The 15,377-nt window shown below is 41.1% G+C and overlaps 1 protein-coding gene across 1 annotated transcript in view; it reads right to left on the reverse strand.

Annotated features, from left to right (window-relative positions):
• SLC1A3 (solute carrier family 1 member 3) overlaps positions 1 to 14,381 on the reverse strand; it is an 87,215-nt gene extending 72,834 nt beyond the window's left edge. Inside the window, exons 1-2 of the mRNA XM_053592123.1 lie at positions 14,240 to 14,381; positions 12,435 to 12,708 (exon numbers count right to left, since the gene is read on the reverse strand). Coding sequence (XP_053448098.1) covers positions 12,435 to 12,615 — 181 coding nt within the window. The 5' untranslated portion in view covers positions 12,616 to 12,708; positions 14,240 to 14,381. The remainder of the gene's footprint in view (positions 1 to 12,434; positions 12,709 to 14,239) is intronic.
• Between the last annotated feature and the right edge of the window lie 996 nt (positions 14,382 to 15,377).

A 15,377-nucleotide genomic window follows, 5' to 3' on the forward strand; every position in this document is an offset into this window, starting at 1 on the left:
CAGCTAGCAATTTCACTTGTAGTGATATCTACAGATACACTTTACCTAGGTGAAATACCTTTCATACAAGATTATTCCTCACTCAAATTTTTAATAATAATATCTAAAGGCTGGCAAAAACCTAAGTGTGTATCAATTGGGAATTGCTTCAATAAATTCTGGCACACCAGTACATTGCAGCCCCAAGAATGATGAGCCTCCCTACATGCTAAGAGGAATAATACCCAAGGTATATCATAAAGTAAAAAATGCAAGGTGGAAAGTGGGCTAGCTATAATATGCTATCGTTTGATACAAAAGGGGGAAAAAGCATTTATTTTTGTACTCATAAAATTACTCTAAAGGCACACACACAAGAAATGGATAACAAGGTAAGTGGATCCCTGGGGCACAGAGATAGGTGGAATACCTTCTTTCTATACCCATTTGTAGTTTTTGATTTTGGACTATTTAAATTTATTTACCACATATGTAAAATATCAAAATAAATAAGCAACCCCCCCCCCAAAAAAACAAAAAATCTTACTGGACATCATTTCTGCTGGATGCCTCTCAAAAAAAAAAAAAAAAAAACCAATAAATAAATAAATAAAAAGTCACTCTAGGTCTGGGTTGGTTTCCACTCAATCCTGCCTTATTTGCTTCAACAGCAAGTTTTTCTTAGTTTGGGCCCTGGTGAAGAATATCAGGAGATGTGTTCAGATTTATAGTAAGCAGATTACTTTCTGGATAAACAGCTCTATTTTTCTGGAGATAAAGAAAGTGGATTAACAAACTATGGTATATGTATACCATGAAATACTCCTCAGTCATAAAAAAGATAGAGACTTTACATCTTTTCTGTTAACCTGGATGAAGTTGAAACACATGCTCCTTGGTAAAGTATCTCGAGAATGGAAAAGCAAATATCCAATGTGCTCAATCCTAACCTGAATCCAGTAGAAGATCTAATTCACACTCACATAGGAGAAAAACTCATTCAAGTTGCAGGGAGGGGGAGGAGGGGAACGGGGTGGGAAAGGAAGGGAGGGAATTGGTGTGCTCCCACTTAATGGGCACAATGTAAGGGTACATGGAACACCTTTTGGGTGTGGGACACAACTACAAGCGGAACTCTACCTAACAAACTCAAGTGCTGTAACCTAGTTGTTTGTACCCTCACATCAACCTGAAATTAAAAAAAAACAAAAAACAAGGGCGGCACCTGTGGCTCAGTGAGTAGGGCACCGGCCCCATATGCCGAGGGTGGCGGGTTCGGACCCAGCCCCAGCCAAACTGCAACAGAAAAATAGCCAGGCGCTGTGGCAGGCGCCTGTAGTCCCAGCTGCTCGGGAGGCTGAGGCAAGAGAATCACGGAAGCCCAAGAGTTAGAGGTTGCTGTGAGCCGTGTGACGCCACGGCACTCTGGCACTCTACCCGAGGGCGGTACAGTAAGACTCTGTCTCTACAAAAAAAAAAAAAAACAAAACAAAACAAACAAACAAAAAAACAAAGTGAACCTGAAAAAACTTTGAACTCAACTGTTACAAGCTCCTGGGCTACTTCATTGGCCTTGGAGTTATAAGTATGCCAGAACCAAAAACTCATGCTGTAAACCACTCACCAGAGGCCATGCGCTCCTTTAATATCCATTACCTTGAGTGCTAGAACTTACAAAGGCCTGAAAGCTTTACAAATTTCACATTTGCTTATGTGACTACTTCATTTACAAATCAAAGGAAACAAAATTAAATAGGTAAAGACAAGACAACCTCTATCATAGACATTCTCTTCACAGACTCAACTTTTCTTCTTCCAGTCTTTTTTTCCCTTTGCATTCATCAATAAACTGAGGACCCCCCCCCCCCCACCAAGGTTCCAGTCAAACACATGTATCCCTAGGCTTTCATCTTATTTGCTTAAAGGATGGAATTTCCAGCGATGGAATGTGTCTAAAAGCAGAGACCATCTATGTAGGGTGAGAAAGGCAGCAGCTGTCCACCCTTCCTCTCATTAGGGATAAATAAGCCTTGTCTTACAAGGTTATGAACAAAAAGTCTCTCACTAACAGCCCACTCTCTTCTCTCTGGGAAGCAACAGCAGTTTGTGGCCTGAAATCATTATGGGAGAACTGCAGACGTCTCTTTGAAGATGAGAAGAATGGCATAGCCTTCTCTGGAGACAGGAATTCAGTCTTGAAATTCAAAACTTGATTGTGACATTCAACTTGCTGCTCCTAAATTTACCTTCAAATCTTTGATATGAGGAAAAAAGGAAAAAAGAGGAGTGCCCTCCTCTCCCTCCCCCATCTAACTCATCTGGGGCATATCTTCCTTTATTTAAACCTTTTTTATCCTCCTCTTTTCAGTTTCAAAACCTCTTGAGCACATCTCTTGACCAAGCACAGTGATGTGAATGTTCTTGTCCTAAGGAACAAGCTCTGGGCAATTTTTCTTTTTTTTTTTTAGACAGAATTTTATTATGTCGCCTCTTGGTAGAGTGCCTTTACATCACAGCTCACAGCAACCTCAAACTCTTGGGCTTAAGCGATTCTCTTGCTCCAGCCTCCGGAGTAGCTGTGACTACAGGTGCCTGCCACAACACCTGGCTTTTTTTTGGTTGGAGTTGTTTAGCAGGCCCCGGCCAGGCTTGAACCTGCCAGCCTCAGTGTATGTGGTTGGCGCCCTCCTCACTGAGCTACGGGTGTCGAGCCAGCTCTAGGCAATTTTGATAGCACTGGAGCTTGACCTAAATCTTCCCATTTTAATACTTGGTGAGTGTAACGGCTACACTCTGTGCCCTGAAGTGCTCTGTGCATATTTTCTCAGTCCACAGCAATGATACAGCTCACCTAGCTGCCAGACCAAATACTTGATGAATGATAGCATCCCAGTGTTCCATAAATATCAAGTTCTCTAATCCTGGGAATGCAGGACTTGGAAGATACAGTGCTTAAGCTCTGGTTGCCTCCTCCAAACAGGGTGGGCTCTTTATAATCTTATTTATTCTATAGCAAAAACAAAGGCCCATGGTTTTCTTCCTCTGATTTATGAGATGGATAAATTTATGAAAGGATCCTGCAAAAAGCATGCCCCCATTTGTGTCCTGGTTAGGAAACACTGATCACTGGACTAGACTAGGGGCTTGACAGCCCTCAAGAAGCCAAGGGGAGAGAGTTTGTTAGATTGGAGAGACTGGCCAAAGTAGGTGGCAGTCTAGGAAAAATATCCTACCAATGGTAGTGTCATAGGATGGGAAAATACCAAGGACCAAGAAACACATGTGTTCCTTATTCCATATTCTGATGCATGAGAAGAAGGCAATCTAGACTTAAAATTATAACATTTTGGAGTAAGAAGCAGACATCAGTACAAATTTAATTTGCCTATGAGGAAATAAGATGCCCAGGGATTTGTCTTAAATCAAAAACCAAGCTTGCTGATGGCAGAGCCAGCCTGTAACCAGCACCTTTAGAGTTTCAGTGCTTTCTCAGTAGCTTCCCAAGGAAGGAGGGAGGACTGGCCAGGAATTTATATGCTACAAAGAGCACAGCAGAAACTGCTTCGCAAACTATAACACTACAAAAATGGGACGTGTCACTACTGTAGGCAATTATTCTGAACACGCCTGCTTATTTGATTACCTAGAAGGAGAAATTCAAAATCACCTCCTCAGTTTTCTTTTCTTTTTTTTTTTTTGAGACAGAGTCTTACTACGTCGCCCTCGGTAGAGGGCCATGGCATCACAGCTCACAGCAACCTCAAACTCTTGGGCTTAAGCGATTCTCTTGCCTCAGCCTCCCAAGTATCTGGGAACATAGGTGCCTGCCACAACGCTCAGCTATTTTTTTGTTGTAGTTGTCATTGTTGTTTAGCAGGTCTGAGCTGGATTCCAACCCACCAGCCCTGGTGTATGTGGCTGTCACCCTAACCACTGAGCTACGGGCGCTGAGCCACTTGCTCAGTTTTCTCAATATCTAAATTAATAGGAAGAAAAATAGAGCAAAAGAAAATCTAGAGATAATCTTTTTATTTATTTATTGTTATTATTATTTTTTTTAGAGACAGTTGCACCTTATCACCCTCAGTAGAGTGCCGTACTGTCACAGCTCACAGCAACCTCCAGCTCTTGGAGTACCTGGGACTTGCCTCAGCCTCCCGAGTAGCTGGGACTACAGGCTATTTTTTTTATTATTATTTTTTAAGACAGAGTCTCACTCTGTCACCCTATGTAGAGTGCTGTAGCGTCATAACTCACAGCAACCTCAAACTCTTGGGTTCAAGCAATCCTCCTGCCTCAGCCTCCCATGTAGCTGGGATTACATGTGCCTGCCACAACGCCTGGCTAGTTTTTCTATTTTTAGTGGAGACAGGGTGTGGCTCTTGCTCAGCCTGGTCATGCAATCCACCCAGAGCTCCTGAGCTCAAGCAATCCACCCCTCTGAACCTCACAAAGTCCTAGGATTATAGGCATGAGCCACCTTGCCGTGCTTTAGAGATACTCTTACAACAACATTAAGTTTTTTACTCGCTTCTTTAAAATAACTTGTACTCTTTTAGAATCCAGCCACATTTCTCTCAAGGTTCCAGCACTCCTCATCTCGCCAGCTCCCATGCTAATAGGGATGGTAGTTAACAGGCAGTATGCATCGAAATGCTGGGGAAACAGAGAAACCCTCCAATTGTCCCACATGGTATGAACAAAAAATGCACTATTGAGTGTTCTATTAAAATTATTCCTTAAACATTTTTTTAGCAAACCCTGTTTTCCCGAGAGAGGATCTGCTATCAGGCACTCCCTCCATTGAGCAGTCTGTACTTTGATAACAGCTGCCTGGGGGTTACTTTCTGGGTCTGCTCAGGAGTCCAGGTAGGTCAAGGGACAGATAATGACAAGATCACTTACTCGGAGGCTTTCATTTCTGCCTCTCAAAGCCCTTTACAACTATTAAGTCTCTTACTACAACTCTCCTGGCTCTTATTTCTAGCTAAGGAAATAGAAGCCGCTTCTCTTACTGTAGGTTTGTTTTTTTTTAAGCCACTTTCTCTTAACCCTAAACCAGTTGAATATCTTTTCCTATCCCTGTCCCCATCGTCCCCATCTCTGGGTCCTGTAGTTCTCGGGCAGATCAGCATTACCAATCAGTGCATGTTATAGCTCAATGCCATTATCAGAGATGTAAATATAAGATGAGGGGTTTACAATTTCTGTGAAAATATTACCTGCCGAGCACTTTAGGAAATCTAAGGTGACATGGCTTACACATGGGAGCAGGACTGGGATATAGACCTCAGCAGCGAGTTTTTATAAATATTCTATTTTTCACACGAAGAAAGAGATGCTCAGCTCTAGAAGTGGGACATAAACTGAGGTTGTCTGACTCCAGAATCCATAGCTCTGATCTCCACTACCGCTTACTGGACTACACCCTTTTGACAGGATGTAGATCCCCGGGGTGCTTTTTGAGAAGGTGGGAGAGGCCTGGGAAGCATGTGTTTTGTGGGCACATGTGTCAGGTATCTGCCGTCACCTGATCTGATAATTTTTCTGTATTTCTGCTTTTTGGGAGAGATGAAGAGGAGTGAAATCAGATGCTCCCCTCATCAGATGCTACCCCTGTGTTGTGTCTGCAGTGAGCCAGCGAGGCACTGCAAACCCCTGGCTTCCTCCTCTCCTCTCTGCCCCAGGAGCCTCTGCTGAGTAACAGCAGAGCTGAGTATAGTAACACCAGGAGGGCTTGCCTCAGACCTTCCTGAAGCATCTCTCTCCATACATTTGCAGGAAGTGTTGAAGAAACCAGTCTTAACTTGGAAATCTGTCCACCATTCTTTGGATTCCTGTTATTCAACTTGTGTGGAGATGCCCCACTGTCAGTGGTTCAGTAAGTTGAGAAGATGCCAGCTCTTCTCGCTCAAGCGACTGACTAGTGCGGTTCCACAGCCAGTTGATTTAGCTCAGCAGTTGATGGTAAACCACATCGTTTAACCCACTAGACTGAATTAACTCAGTTAGATGGTACATGAGTCCAAGGTACAGAGCATTTCCTAGAGTACTGCTTTCAGGCATGAAGGAGAGGGCCCTAGAGTCATTGAACCTGTTCTGAGAATAGACTCACATGGAATAGCTTATGCAACAGGATAACCCGATTCACTGATCATTATTCACTTAAAATCCAAAGACGGTGCTGCCCTCTTTCAGTCTGGAGATTCCAAACCTTTTGAGCCTCTTCCATTGGCTATCTACCTCAGTGGCATCTCAACTCTTCTTTTTTTTTTTTTTATTAAATCATGGCTGTGTACATTGATATGATCATGGGGCATCATACACTAGCTTCATAGACCGTTTGACACATTTTCATCACAATGTTTAAATAGCCTTCCTGGCATTTTCTCAGTTACTGTGCCAAGACATTTACATTCTACATTTACCAAGTTTCGCATATACCCCTGTAAGATGCACCACAGATGTAATCCCACCAATCCCCCTCCCTCTACCCACCAGGCATCTCAACTCTTCAACACAACAGGTCCAAACCAAACTTATTATCTGTGCACACCACCCCGCCCCCTGCACTCTGCCTTCACTGGTAATGTCAGCCACTTGCCAGAAACAGGGCAATCAGTCTGCAGTCCACCTTCTCTCATTAAATCAATCAGAGGTCTCACCCAGGACCTCTCAATTCAAACTCTCCTTTCCATCTCTCCTGTCCTACTTCAGTATAGCCTCTTAGCTAACTGTTGCAATAAAACCAGAATGGTGGCCTGGAGTGGTTGGTGGCTCACACCTATCATCCTACACCGTTTCCCCGAAAATAAGACAGGTGTGCTCCCAAAGATGTGCTAGGTCTTATTTTCAGGGGATGTCTTATCTTTCCTGTAAGTCGGTCTTATTTTCGGAGGATGTCTTATTTTCGGGGAAACAGGGTGGCACTCTGGGAGGCCAAGGCAGGTGGATTGTTTGAGCTCACGAGTTTGAGACCAGCTGGAGCAGAAGCAAAACCCCGTCTCTACTAAAAATTGAAAAACTGAGACAAGAGGCTCCTTGAGTGCAAAAGTTGGAGGTTGCTGTGAACTATGATGTCTGGTAGCTGGCCAGGGCAACAGCTTCAGACTCTGACTCAAAACAACAACAAACTAGAATAGGAAGCCCCTGAGGTACCTAGAACAGTGGGGTAGATAAAATGAACCTGGAGCCAGAGGAGTGGATCTGAATCCCATTTAGTGTGCATCAGCTGTGAGGTAGTATCTGCGTTTCAGTTCCTCATTTGTACAAGAGTAAATAAAAATACTTCCCTCCCTAGGGTGTTGTGAGAATTAAATAAAGTGAATGTGAGTATACTTAAGGGCATACAGTGTGTTGGCTATTATTGTTAGCGACATACATTAGAGCTGTAACAGATGAGGAAACCAAGCCTGCCTTTGGATCACATGGCTATTAAACGTCAGTCACACAGCTGGCATAGCCAACCAGGGCTATCCTTCATCAGAAGCCACTCTTTTTCTTTTCTTATGGCACATCTTGGGCTCCCAGTGCATCTGTTAATGAGGAAATGGGATCTCTACAGTAACAACACAGAAAGATGCCATATATTATAGAAAACAGTACGGCATAATATGACATCCATCTTAAAAAATGTTTAGAGTTAATTATAAATGTCTCCATTACTGTCTCTGATTCCATTATGTTCCTTTCTCATCTCAGTTTTCATCTGTGTCTCCCACTGAATTTCCATTGCTTAACGCAGAGCAAGATCCATGATATTTAATATTTGTTAAGTTGATGAACGACAGTGAATTAAAAAATAACTGAACATACATTTAGTAGAGAACAGATCATTGTAGATAACATGTGAATTAGGTAAAGAAACATACTATACAAGAAGTTTTTTTAAAAGAAAGTAGCTTTTCTTCTATTTCATTCCTCAGACACTCAGCTCCTATACCAGAAGAGAGCCACACTAACCTTTTTCTTGTCTGTCTTTCCAGAGTTATTATAGAATTGCACTGAATTTTAGTGCAATTTAAATTTATAACCGAATAGCATGAAAGAATGGGGGAGATGTTTTATAAAAATTCAGTCAGTATTTTTTTTCCCCCAAGAAGTCACCAATTTCTCTCAAACCCATATAAAAGAGAACTCAGATGTAAACTCGTGTTGTGTGTTTAGATAATCCTATTATCTTCCTTTTATTAGCAATGTTATTTCTTTGTATTAAGCATCATCTACTCTTGTGTGCATCAAGAGTAGCACCAGAGAAAGGTACTACCTACAGTGTTTGTGAACCTCTCCGGGTGAAATTGCAATTGAAATCTATGTAATTCTATGGACAAATTCCTACCCCTTGAAGCTGACCTTAAGACTCATTTTTTATTATGCGATGTATCCCCTAGACATGGAAAGAGTCAATGTTTTTTGACTTGAACATGACACAGGACTTTCCCTTTCTTCAGTGAGATGTCTCAGGCCACTCTAACACAATTTACCACCTTTCAAAATGAGAAAATGCTTACAGTAACCAGTCTTTACAATGGGTTTTTGTCAGACAGAAGTGAGCAACAGCCCTGAAGACCATGAAACACTGCTTTCATGACAAACCCTCCTAAAGGGACTTGGAACATGAGGCAGTGTTTCTCAGGTTGCTAATCTGCTCGTTACATAGGCTTTTATTGTAGCACGACACATTCAGACTTTGATGTTGCTTAGAAATGACTTTGGAAATAACATAAAATCATACAAGTGGTTCTCCACTGATGCCTGTCAAGGAATAGATGCTGAAATATTTGCAATTCCTGCTTTATTCTGAATATAGGGATTCATATATCTCTACTCCTCCTCCATAATACCTTACTAGTTTTCATTTTAACATATTAAATGCATACACATTTTATTTCTGAAAGGCAAAACGAAACAAACTGAACAACAAATTCACTCAATACATAGATTTTCCCAGTGTATTTTTCTTTTATCTTTTTTTTTTTTTACTAAAAGCAATTAAAATCAAAGAATTTGAAAACTAGGTAACAGCTAGTCATTTTAGGGAAAAAAATCTTCAAGTTCAGAGGAAAATCTGGGCTATCATCTTGAATACCTACAATTAGTTCATCTTCTTATCTTTGGGGAAAGAATAATTTCCTTCCTCCTTGGTAGCATCTTTCCTGGTTTTCCTATACTGCAGCAAATAAATTACAGTTGGTGTCCAGACACACACTTTTCATGTAATTTCTTTCAGGGCTGAGCTAGCTGTGCAACCCAGTGAGAAGCTAAATAGAGCCTTTGCGTCCACTAGGCCTTCAACTGAAGACACACCAGCAGATGACCGAAGAGTTCTCCCTTCTGTCCTAAATGTGTTTGTTAGTAAGTTGTCTGTTATTCCAAGTCTCTGGTGTAGACTTAGTGGTCTCTCTGACTGTCAATGAGCTCTTTTTATGTTTCTTTGTTAAGGCTTTCTTCTTGTTGCTTCTACCTCTTCAGTTTCCATTAGTAAAGCCAACCAGGAGGGCGTCTAGCCAACTTATCTACCCCAGGTCAGCCAACTCTTATTGTAGTTCTCTCAAATCTTAGCAAAGACCTCATTGGGAGGGGAAGTGATCCCAGAACTCCTAGAGAAAATGGACTCTTAAATCCTCCTATTTTCTTCCTTTTATTAGCAATGTTATTTCTTTGTATTAATCACCCAGAAACTTCCCTTTCCATCAGTCTGCCTTTCATGGTCAGGTTTTATTATTTTCCATTCCTCTATTTTCTTTTTTTGAGAGAGTCTCACTCTGTCACCCTGGGTAGAGTGCCGTGGCTTCATAGCTGACAGCAACCTCAAACTCTGGGGCTTAAGCGATTCTCTTGTCTCAGCCTCCCAAGTAGCTGGGACTACAGGCGCCCGCCCCAACGCCCGGCTATTTTTTTGTTGCAGTTATTATTGTTGTCTCAGCTGGCCCTAGGCCGGGTTCGAACTCGCCAGCCTCAGTGTATGTGAGCGCCTTAACCACTGAGTTCCGGGCGCAGAGCCCCCATTTCTCTATTCTTAAATGGAAATATTTCTGTCTTAAAAATTGAATTTCCTGGTGTTTATAACACCATTTTGGATAGATATTTCTGCATCTTTTTCTTTTTTTGCAGTTTTTCCCCGGGGCTGGGTTTGAACCCACCACCTCCGGTATATGGGGCCGACGCCCCACTCCTTTGAGCCACAGGCACTGCCCTTCTGCATCTTTTTCAAACATGCTCCAGTTTTACTGAGCTCTATTATACGTGTATAAGATAGAGATAAATCAGTATTTGTTAAATAAAAGAGAGGGATGTGGCTTAATCATTTGCAGAACTGTAAATTTTCTGCTGAGGTTAGCTGGGTAAATCATACAGTAAAATGACATTGCTATGTGAATATGTCTAGCACTGCTGACAAATTGTACTCCACTAACACACGGAGCTTTCTCTTCCTGGCATCTCTCACAAGATGTCAACTAGTTGGTGGAGCAGAGACGGGATGGTAAAGTGGGTAGGGCCTCTGGCACTAGACTTCCTGCTCTAGTATTTACTAGTGTTTGACTTTGGGCAGGCTGTTGGATCTCCCCATAGTTGATTTCATCTATAAAACAAAGATCATCATAGCAATTATCCCTACCCACTCACTTTTTGGCTCATTTGGGGATTAAGTGAGCTAATATATGCAAAACATCTAGAAAGTAGCTGGAATAGTACTGTATAAATGTTTACTATGATTATGTAGCTATTACTTGGCTTAACACCAACAGAGATTCAGAGAAAAAACTGAGATGAGCATATTATATTTTGCACTGATTTCTAGGACAATGACATGGTACAGAAATACTTCTTCCAGGAATATATTCAAACCTGGAAACCTATTATAGAAAGCCATTTTTTTCCTGGGTCAATCAGGACATATTCTCTTTGAGTATCTCTAAAATTAATCGACCAATCATTAGTTGCCAACAATTACTAGAAAGGAGCCAAAGAAGTTGAGATGGGATGGATCTAAAGTCTTATGACAAACTCTCCTGCTGTATTTCTATTTGTTTGCCTCTAAACAATTCTATTTTCTTGGACAATGTTACAATTATATTTACATGATACAGAATTTTCTTAATTTTTATTGAGTCATTACTTTTTTATATTTGATGGAAACTTGATAAACTCTAAGGTAGAAATTAAAACTATACATGAATACCTTTTTTGGTGGTAAATTAGTAGAAATTCAAGTTAGAGCATTTCTTTACAATCTGGTATTAGCTTATTATGTTTGGCAACTTAAGGATTTCTTTTTTTTTTTTTTTTGTAGAGACAGAGTCTCACTTTATGGCCCTTGGTAAAGTGCCATGGCCTCACACAGCTCACAGCAACCTCCAACTCCCAGGCTTAAGCGATTCTCTTGCCTCAGCCTCCTGAGTAGCTGGGACCGCAGGCGCCCGCTACAACGCCCAGCAACTTAAGGATTTCTATATTGGTTTGGTCAAAAATTCCAAATAAGTGGTTCTTTCAGCTACATTTTAAAGTAAGATTAATGGCATCCAGAAGTAATAAAGTATGACTTCAGATACCAATAAGCAAAATTACTATGTTTTATTAGTACAGATTGCTATCAACTATGCTAAATTAGTAAGAGACTGATATGTTTCAAAAAAGGTATAGTTGGGGCGGTGCCTGTGGCTCAAAGGAGTAAGGCACAGGCCTCATATGCCGGAGGTGGTTGGTTCAAACCCAGCCCTGGCCAAAAAAAAGAAGGGTATAGCTGGTTATGGCAAGCTGTGTGAGGCAATGAATGACAGAGATCTGTGTTAACATTTTCCCAATTTACCTTTCCCAGTTGCTGAGTGAGAGAGAACACATACAAAATCCAGCCTCTGTGCCTAAGCACTGCTACTTAGCATCAAGTTAGCACCAGTTAGAATACAATTACTTATTTGGGACCCAAATCTCATTTTGTGTGTACTAATAAATAAGTTAGTTTTAAGAGAAAGTGACATTGTATAATAATTACATTTTAGCAAAATGTTGCATGCCTTTTTTATTATTTAACTGTTCATGCCTAATGCTTACATTATCACTCCTTTATCCATGAAATGCAAAAATACTGGGCAGTGCCTGTGGCTCAAAGGGGTAGGGCGCCGGCCCCATGTGCCGGAGGTGGTGGGTTCAAACCCAGCCCCAGACAAAAACCGCAAAAAAAAAAAAATTTATTTCCCTTCCTCACACAATCGATTTGCACAATGCCTAACAATGTTTCTTGCAGATTCCCATGTGTTTACCATATATTGTTTGAAATATGCCAACAAACTGTCATTTTATAAAAAAAAAAAGTCAAGTTTAGAGGAAAACCTAAACTATCACTTTGAATACCAACAGTCTATCTGATGTTCCTAGGCAAACAGATGCCCCAGAGAAACAAGATACAATTTTTCTTTGTGTTTGTGTGTGTGTGTGTTTTTTAATCAAAGACTCACCCACAATGACAGCTGTGACAGTGAGCAGCACAAAAGCATTCCGAAACAGGTAATTTTTAACATCCTCCTTTGTGATGTTCTGTACTTTCTTCTTGGCCAACAGGGTGCGTTTTCGGACTCCTTGCTGGAATCTCTCCATCCTGCCCCCCATTTTGGGCTCTTCTCCGTTGCTTTTAGTCATATTTTTCTCTTCTAGGTGTGTCTCTTCTTTGTACTTTAGGGTCTCAGAATCACCCCCCAGAAAGTCAAACCTCCTCTTTGGTGTTGGAGAATACTAGAATGAGAGAAAGACAAGAATTACACCCTCCAGAGGTGAAAAATCAGTGCTGCCCCACACCAGGCAAGCTCTTGGCAAACCGCATACTATCAGTAGGGATCAAGGACTGACAGGCTAGGCTTCAAGGCTACAATGTGCATGTTTTACTAGAACACATGGAAGAAACGGGCATAAATTCAGAATATATGAGCAGAAACTTGTGCTCTCTTTAAAAAAAAAAAAAAAGTCCGTCTCCCTCCCAGAGGCTATAAAGGGGGCTCCTCAGAGCTGAGCGAGACTGAGCACTCATCCCCATCCTACCCCCAGAACCTTGCTGAGTGCCTTGCACAACTGTACACACTCAGTAAGTGTTCAGCTGAATGCACAGGATGTGCTTAGTAATTACTTGATAAATTATTTTGTATACACGGTTGAAGGGGTAGCCAAGTCAATAAAAAGGATTAAAATTTTGATATGCAACATTAGAGTCTTTCTATTACATGTAAAGTAACCAGTTATTTTCTTCATTAAGAAAACAACATGATAATATCAACAAGTATATATGATTGTAAAAGGAACGCAAGTGCCCACAAGACATGGGACATACATTTGACCATTTTACAGTAGGATAACTTTAAAATTTTTGTGATGAAATAAGTAAAGTGCTCTGGACACATCTATAAATGATCTGAAATCATAATTCATTTGTATTGCGAGTATAAGTACAATGTAGCATTCGTCTTTGTGGCAAACATACTGGAGTCTTCTGAGGAAACTATCACTGGCTTCTAAGTATTTTCAAATTTAGGATTTCTAGATTTCCAACTTTCATTCCAAACATTACAGTGTGTGGTTTCTGGTTTCTTTAAAGCGTTCTTAGGCTATTCAAATACATTTAAGTAAATCTATTTCCTTGTCGGAAATCAGCTGTTCTGAAAATTCAAGGGATTGCTCTTGCTGCTTTACAGAGTTCTAACCCATAGTCTTCCCAAGATCAATCTAGGTAAAAATCAGCGGTGCCTGAGGACGTGGGGAGCTGGCAACTCGAGCAGCCAGCGTGTGCGTCTGTGGGGGTGGTAGTTGCAAACCCAGGGACTCCTCGCAAGCTTTTGGCAAATTCCAGGGTTGAAAAGAAAAAAAATAACTTAACAGTTTGACTTCTAAGTACAATTGCAGGTTGGGGTCAATGGTAGTAAGACCTATAAGTTGTTTAAGACTTCACACCAGATTAAAAATTTAGGACAAAGTGAAGGAGAGACGGGAGAACCAGATTTTTTTTACTAATAGCTCTGATTCTCTTTACCAGTCACGTTTAAGCTGATCAGCTCAACCTCGGTTCGTTACTAGATCTCTGACCACAATCTGTCCCGATCTACCTCGAATGAACTCAAGTCCAAATTAAGAGAGGACCGGCGTTAACTAGAGACACCACAGATTACCAACATGGATTTTTATCTACCAAAATGGCTAGCTTTGTTCGCTACCCCTCTGCTTAGGAAACAAAACATACTGGAACGAGAAATGAAACCCGGCAGGAACATACACTTACCTTTTCTGATTTTGTAACGGGTGGAAGATACCAAGCAAAGACAAGGTGAACTCCCCCGGCAGGTACAACGGAGTAACCAAAGGCAGCGCGCGGGGCAGGCTCGCCCCGACCGAGTGCATGTGCTCGCAGACTGCAAGTTACTATCACTGCGCCTTAAGGAAAGGGGAGGAGTCTGTGCCGGGGGAGGGGGCGTGGGGAAATAACGCTGCGCGGGTAGGAGGGGAAGCGAGCTTTCTGGAATATTGATTAATCTTGGCACACCAGCCCCAGACTCGCTGGCTTTGTTTTGCTCCGTAGACCACTTTCACGCTTTGTCAGTTCACTTCCATTAGAAATGCAAAATCGGGCCCAGGAAGAATGGAAAAATAAAGCGCACACACTCGGAAAGCTGCAAGTCTTGATTAGAACGTTTCAAAGACTTTAAGGCTAAATGTAATTACCTTACCTTATTACAGGTTTATTCCCCTTCGAGGAACACGAGAGTGTGCCCTTTTGCTTGGTTGTAAGACTGTTACGAAAAAGTCCCTCTTTTTTTAGAATTGGGGAAATAACTGACGTGTCTTGGGAAGACCCTGAATGCAATCAAGTATGGAGGGAAAAAATGCTAAGTACGACGATTCTCTAAACCTGGCTAAAAGTATTCAAAACACAAGATAGGACATGTGTTTAGTAGTTTAAATAGTTTGAACTTCACTATAACAAATCAGACTGTGTCGTAAAGACTAAAACTGAAAAAGGTAAGAAACCTAGCGACAGGGTCTTTGCCAAACTATAAAGTGAAAAGTATTTTTAGACCAAGAGTGAAAATTCACACTTGAGGTTTGGTAGTTTCAAAAGATAAGTTGCTGTTCAGCTGCGTCAATTTTAAAGGATGCTAAATGCCTCCCCCACCCACACACTATTTTTAGGAATTAGAAAATTTTCGTTGCTTTGAGAATGTAACTAGCAATTCTAGTCCACTTTTCTTAAAAGGGAAATAAATTGTGAAAATATATATTAAAATATTAAAAATTATTTTTTGAGCCTGACTCATCCATAAAACTTAGAACTTGTTTAGCAGGAAGAAAATAGTTGATTAGAAATAAAAACCCAGACCAAAACCACAGCCTGAGTTTTGTTCACTTGAAACTTGTTCACT

The sequence above is a fragment of the Nycticebus coucang genome, chromosome 1 (assembly GCF_027406575.1).
Source record: "Nycticebus coucang isolate mNycCou1 chromosome 1, mNycCou1.pri, whole genome shotgun sequence".
Taxonomy (NCBI): domain Eukaryota; kingdom Metazoa; phylum Chordata; class Mammalia; order Primates; family Lorisidae; genus Nycticebus; species Nycticebus coucang.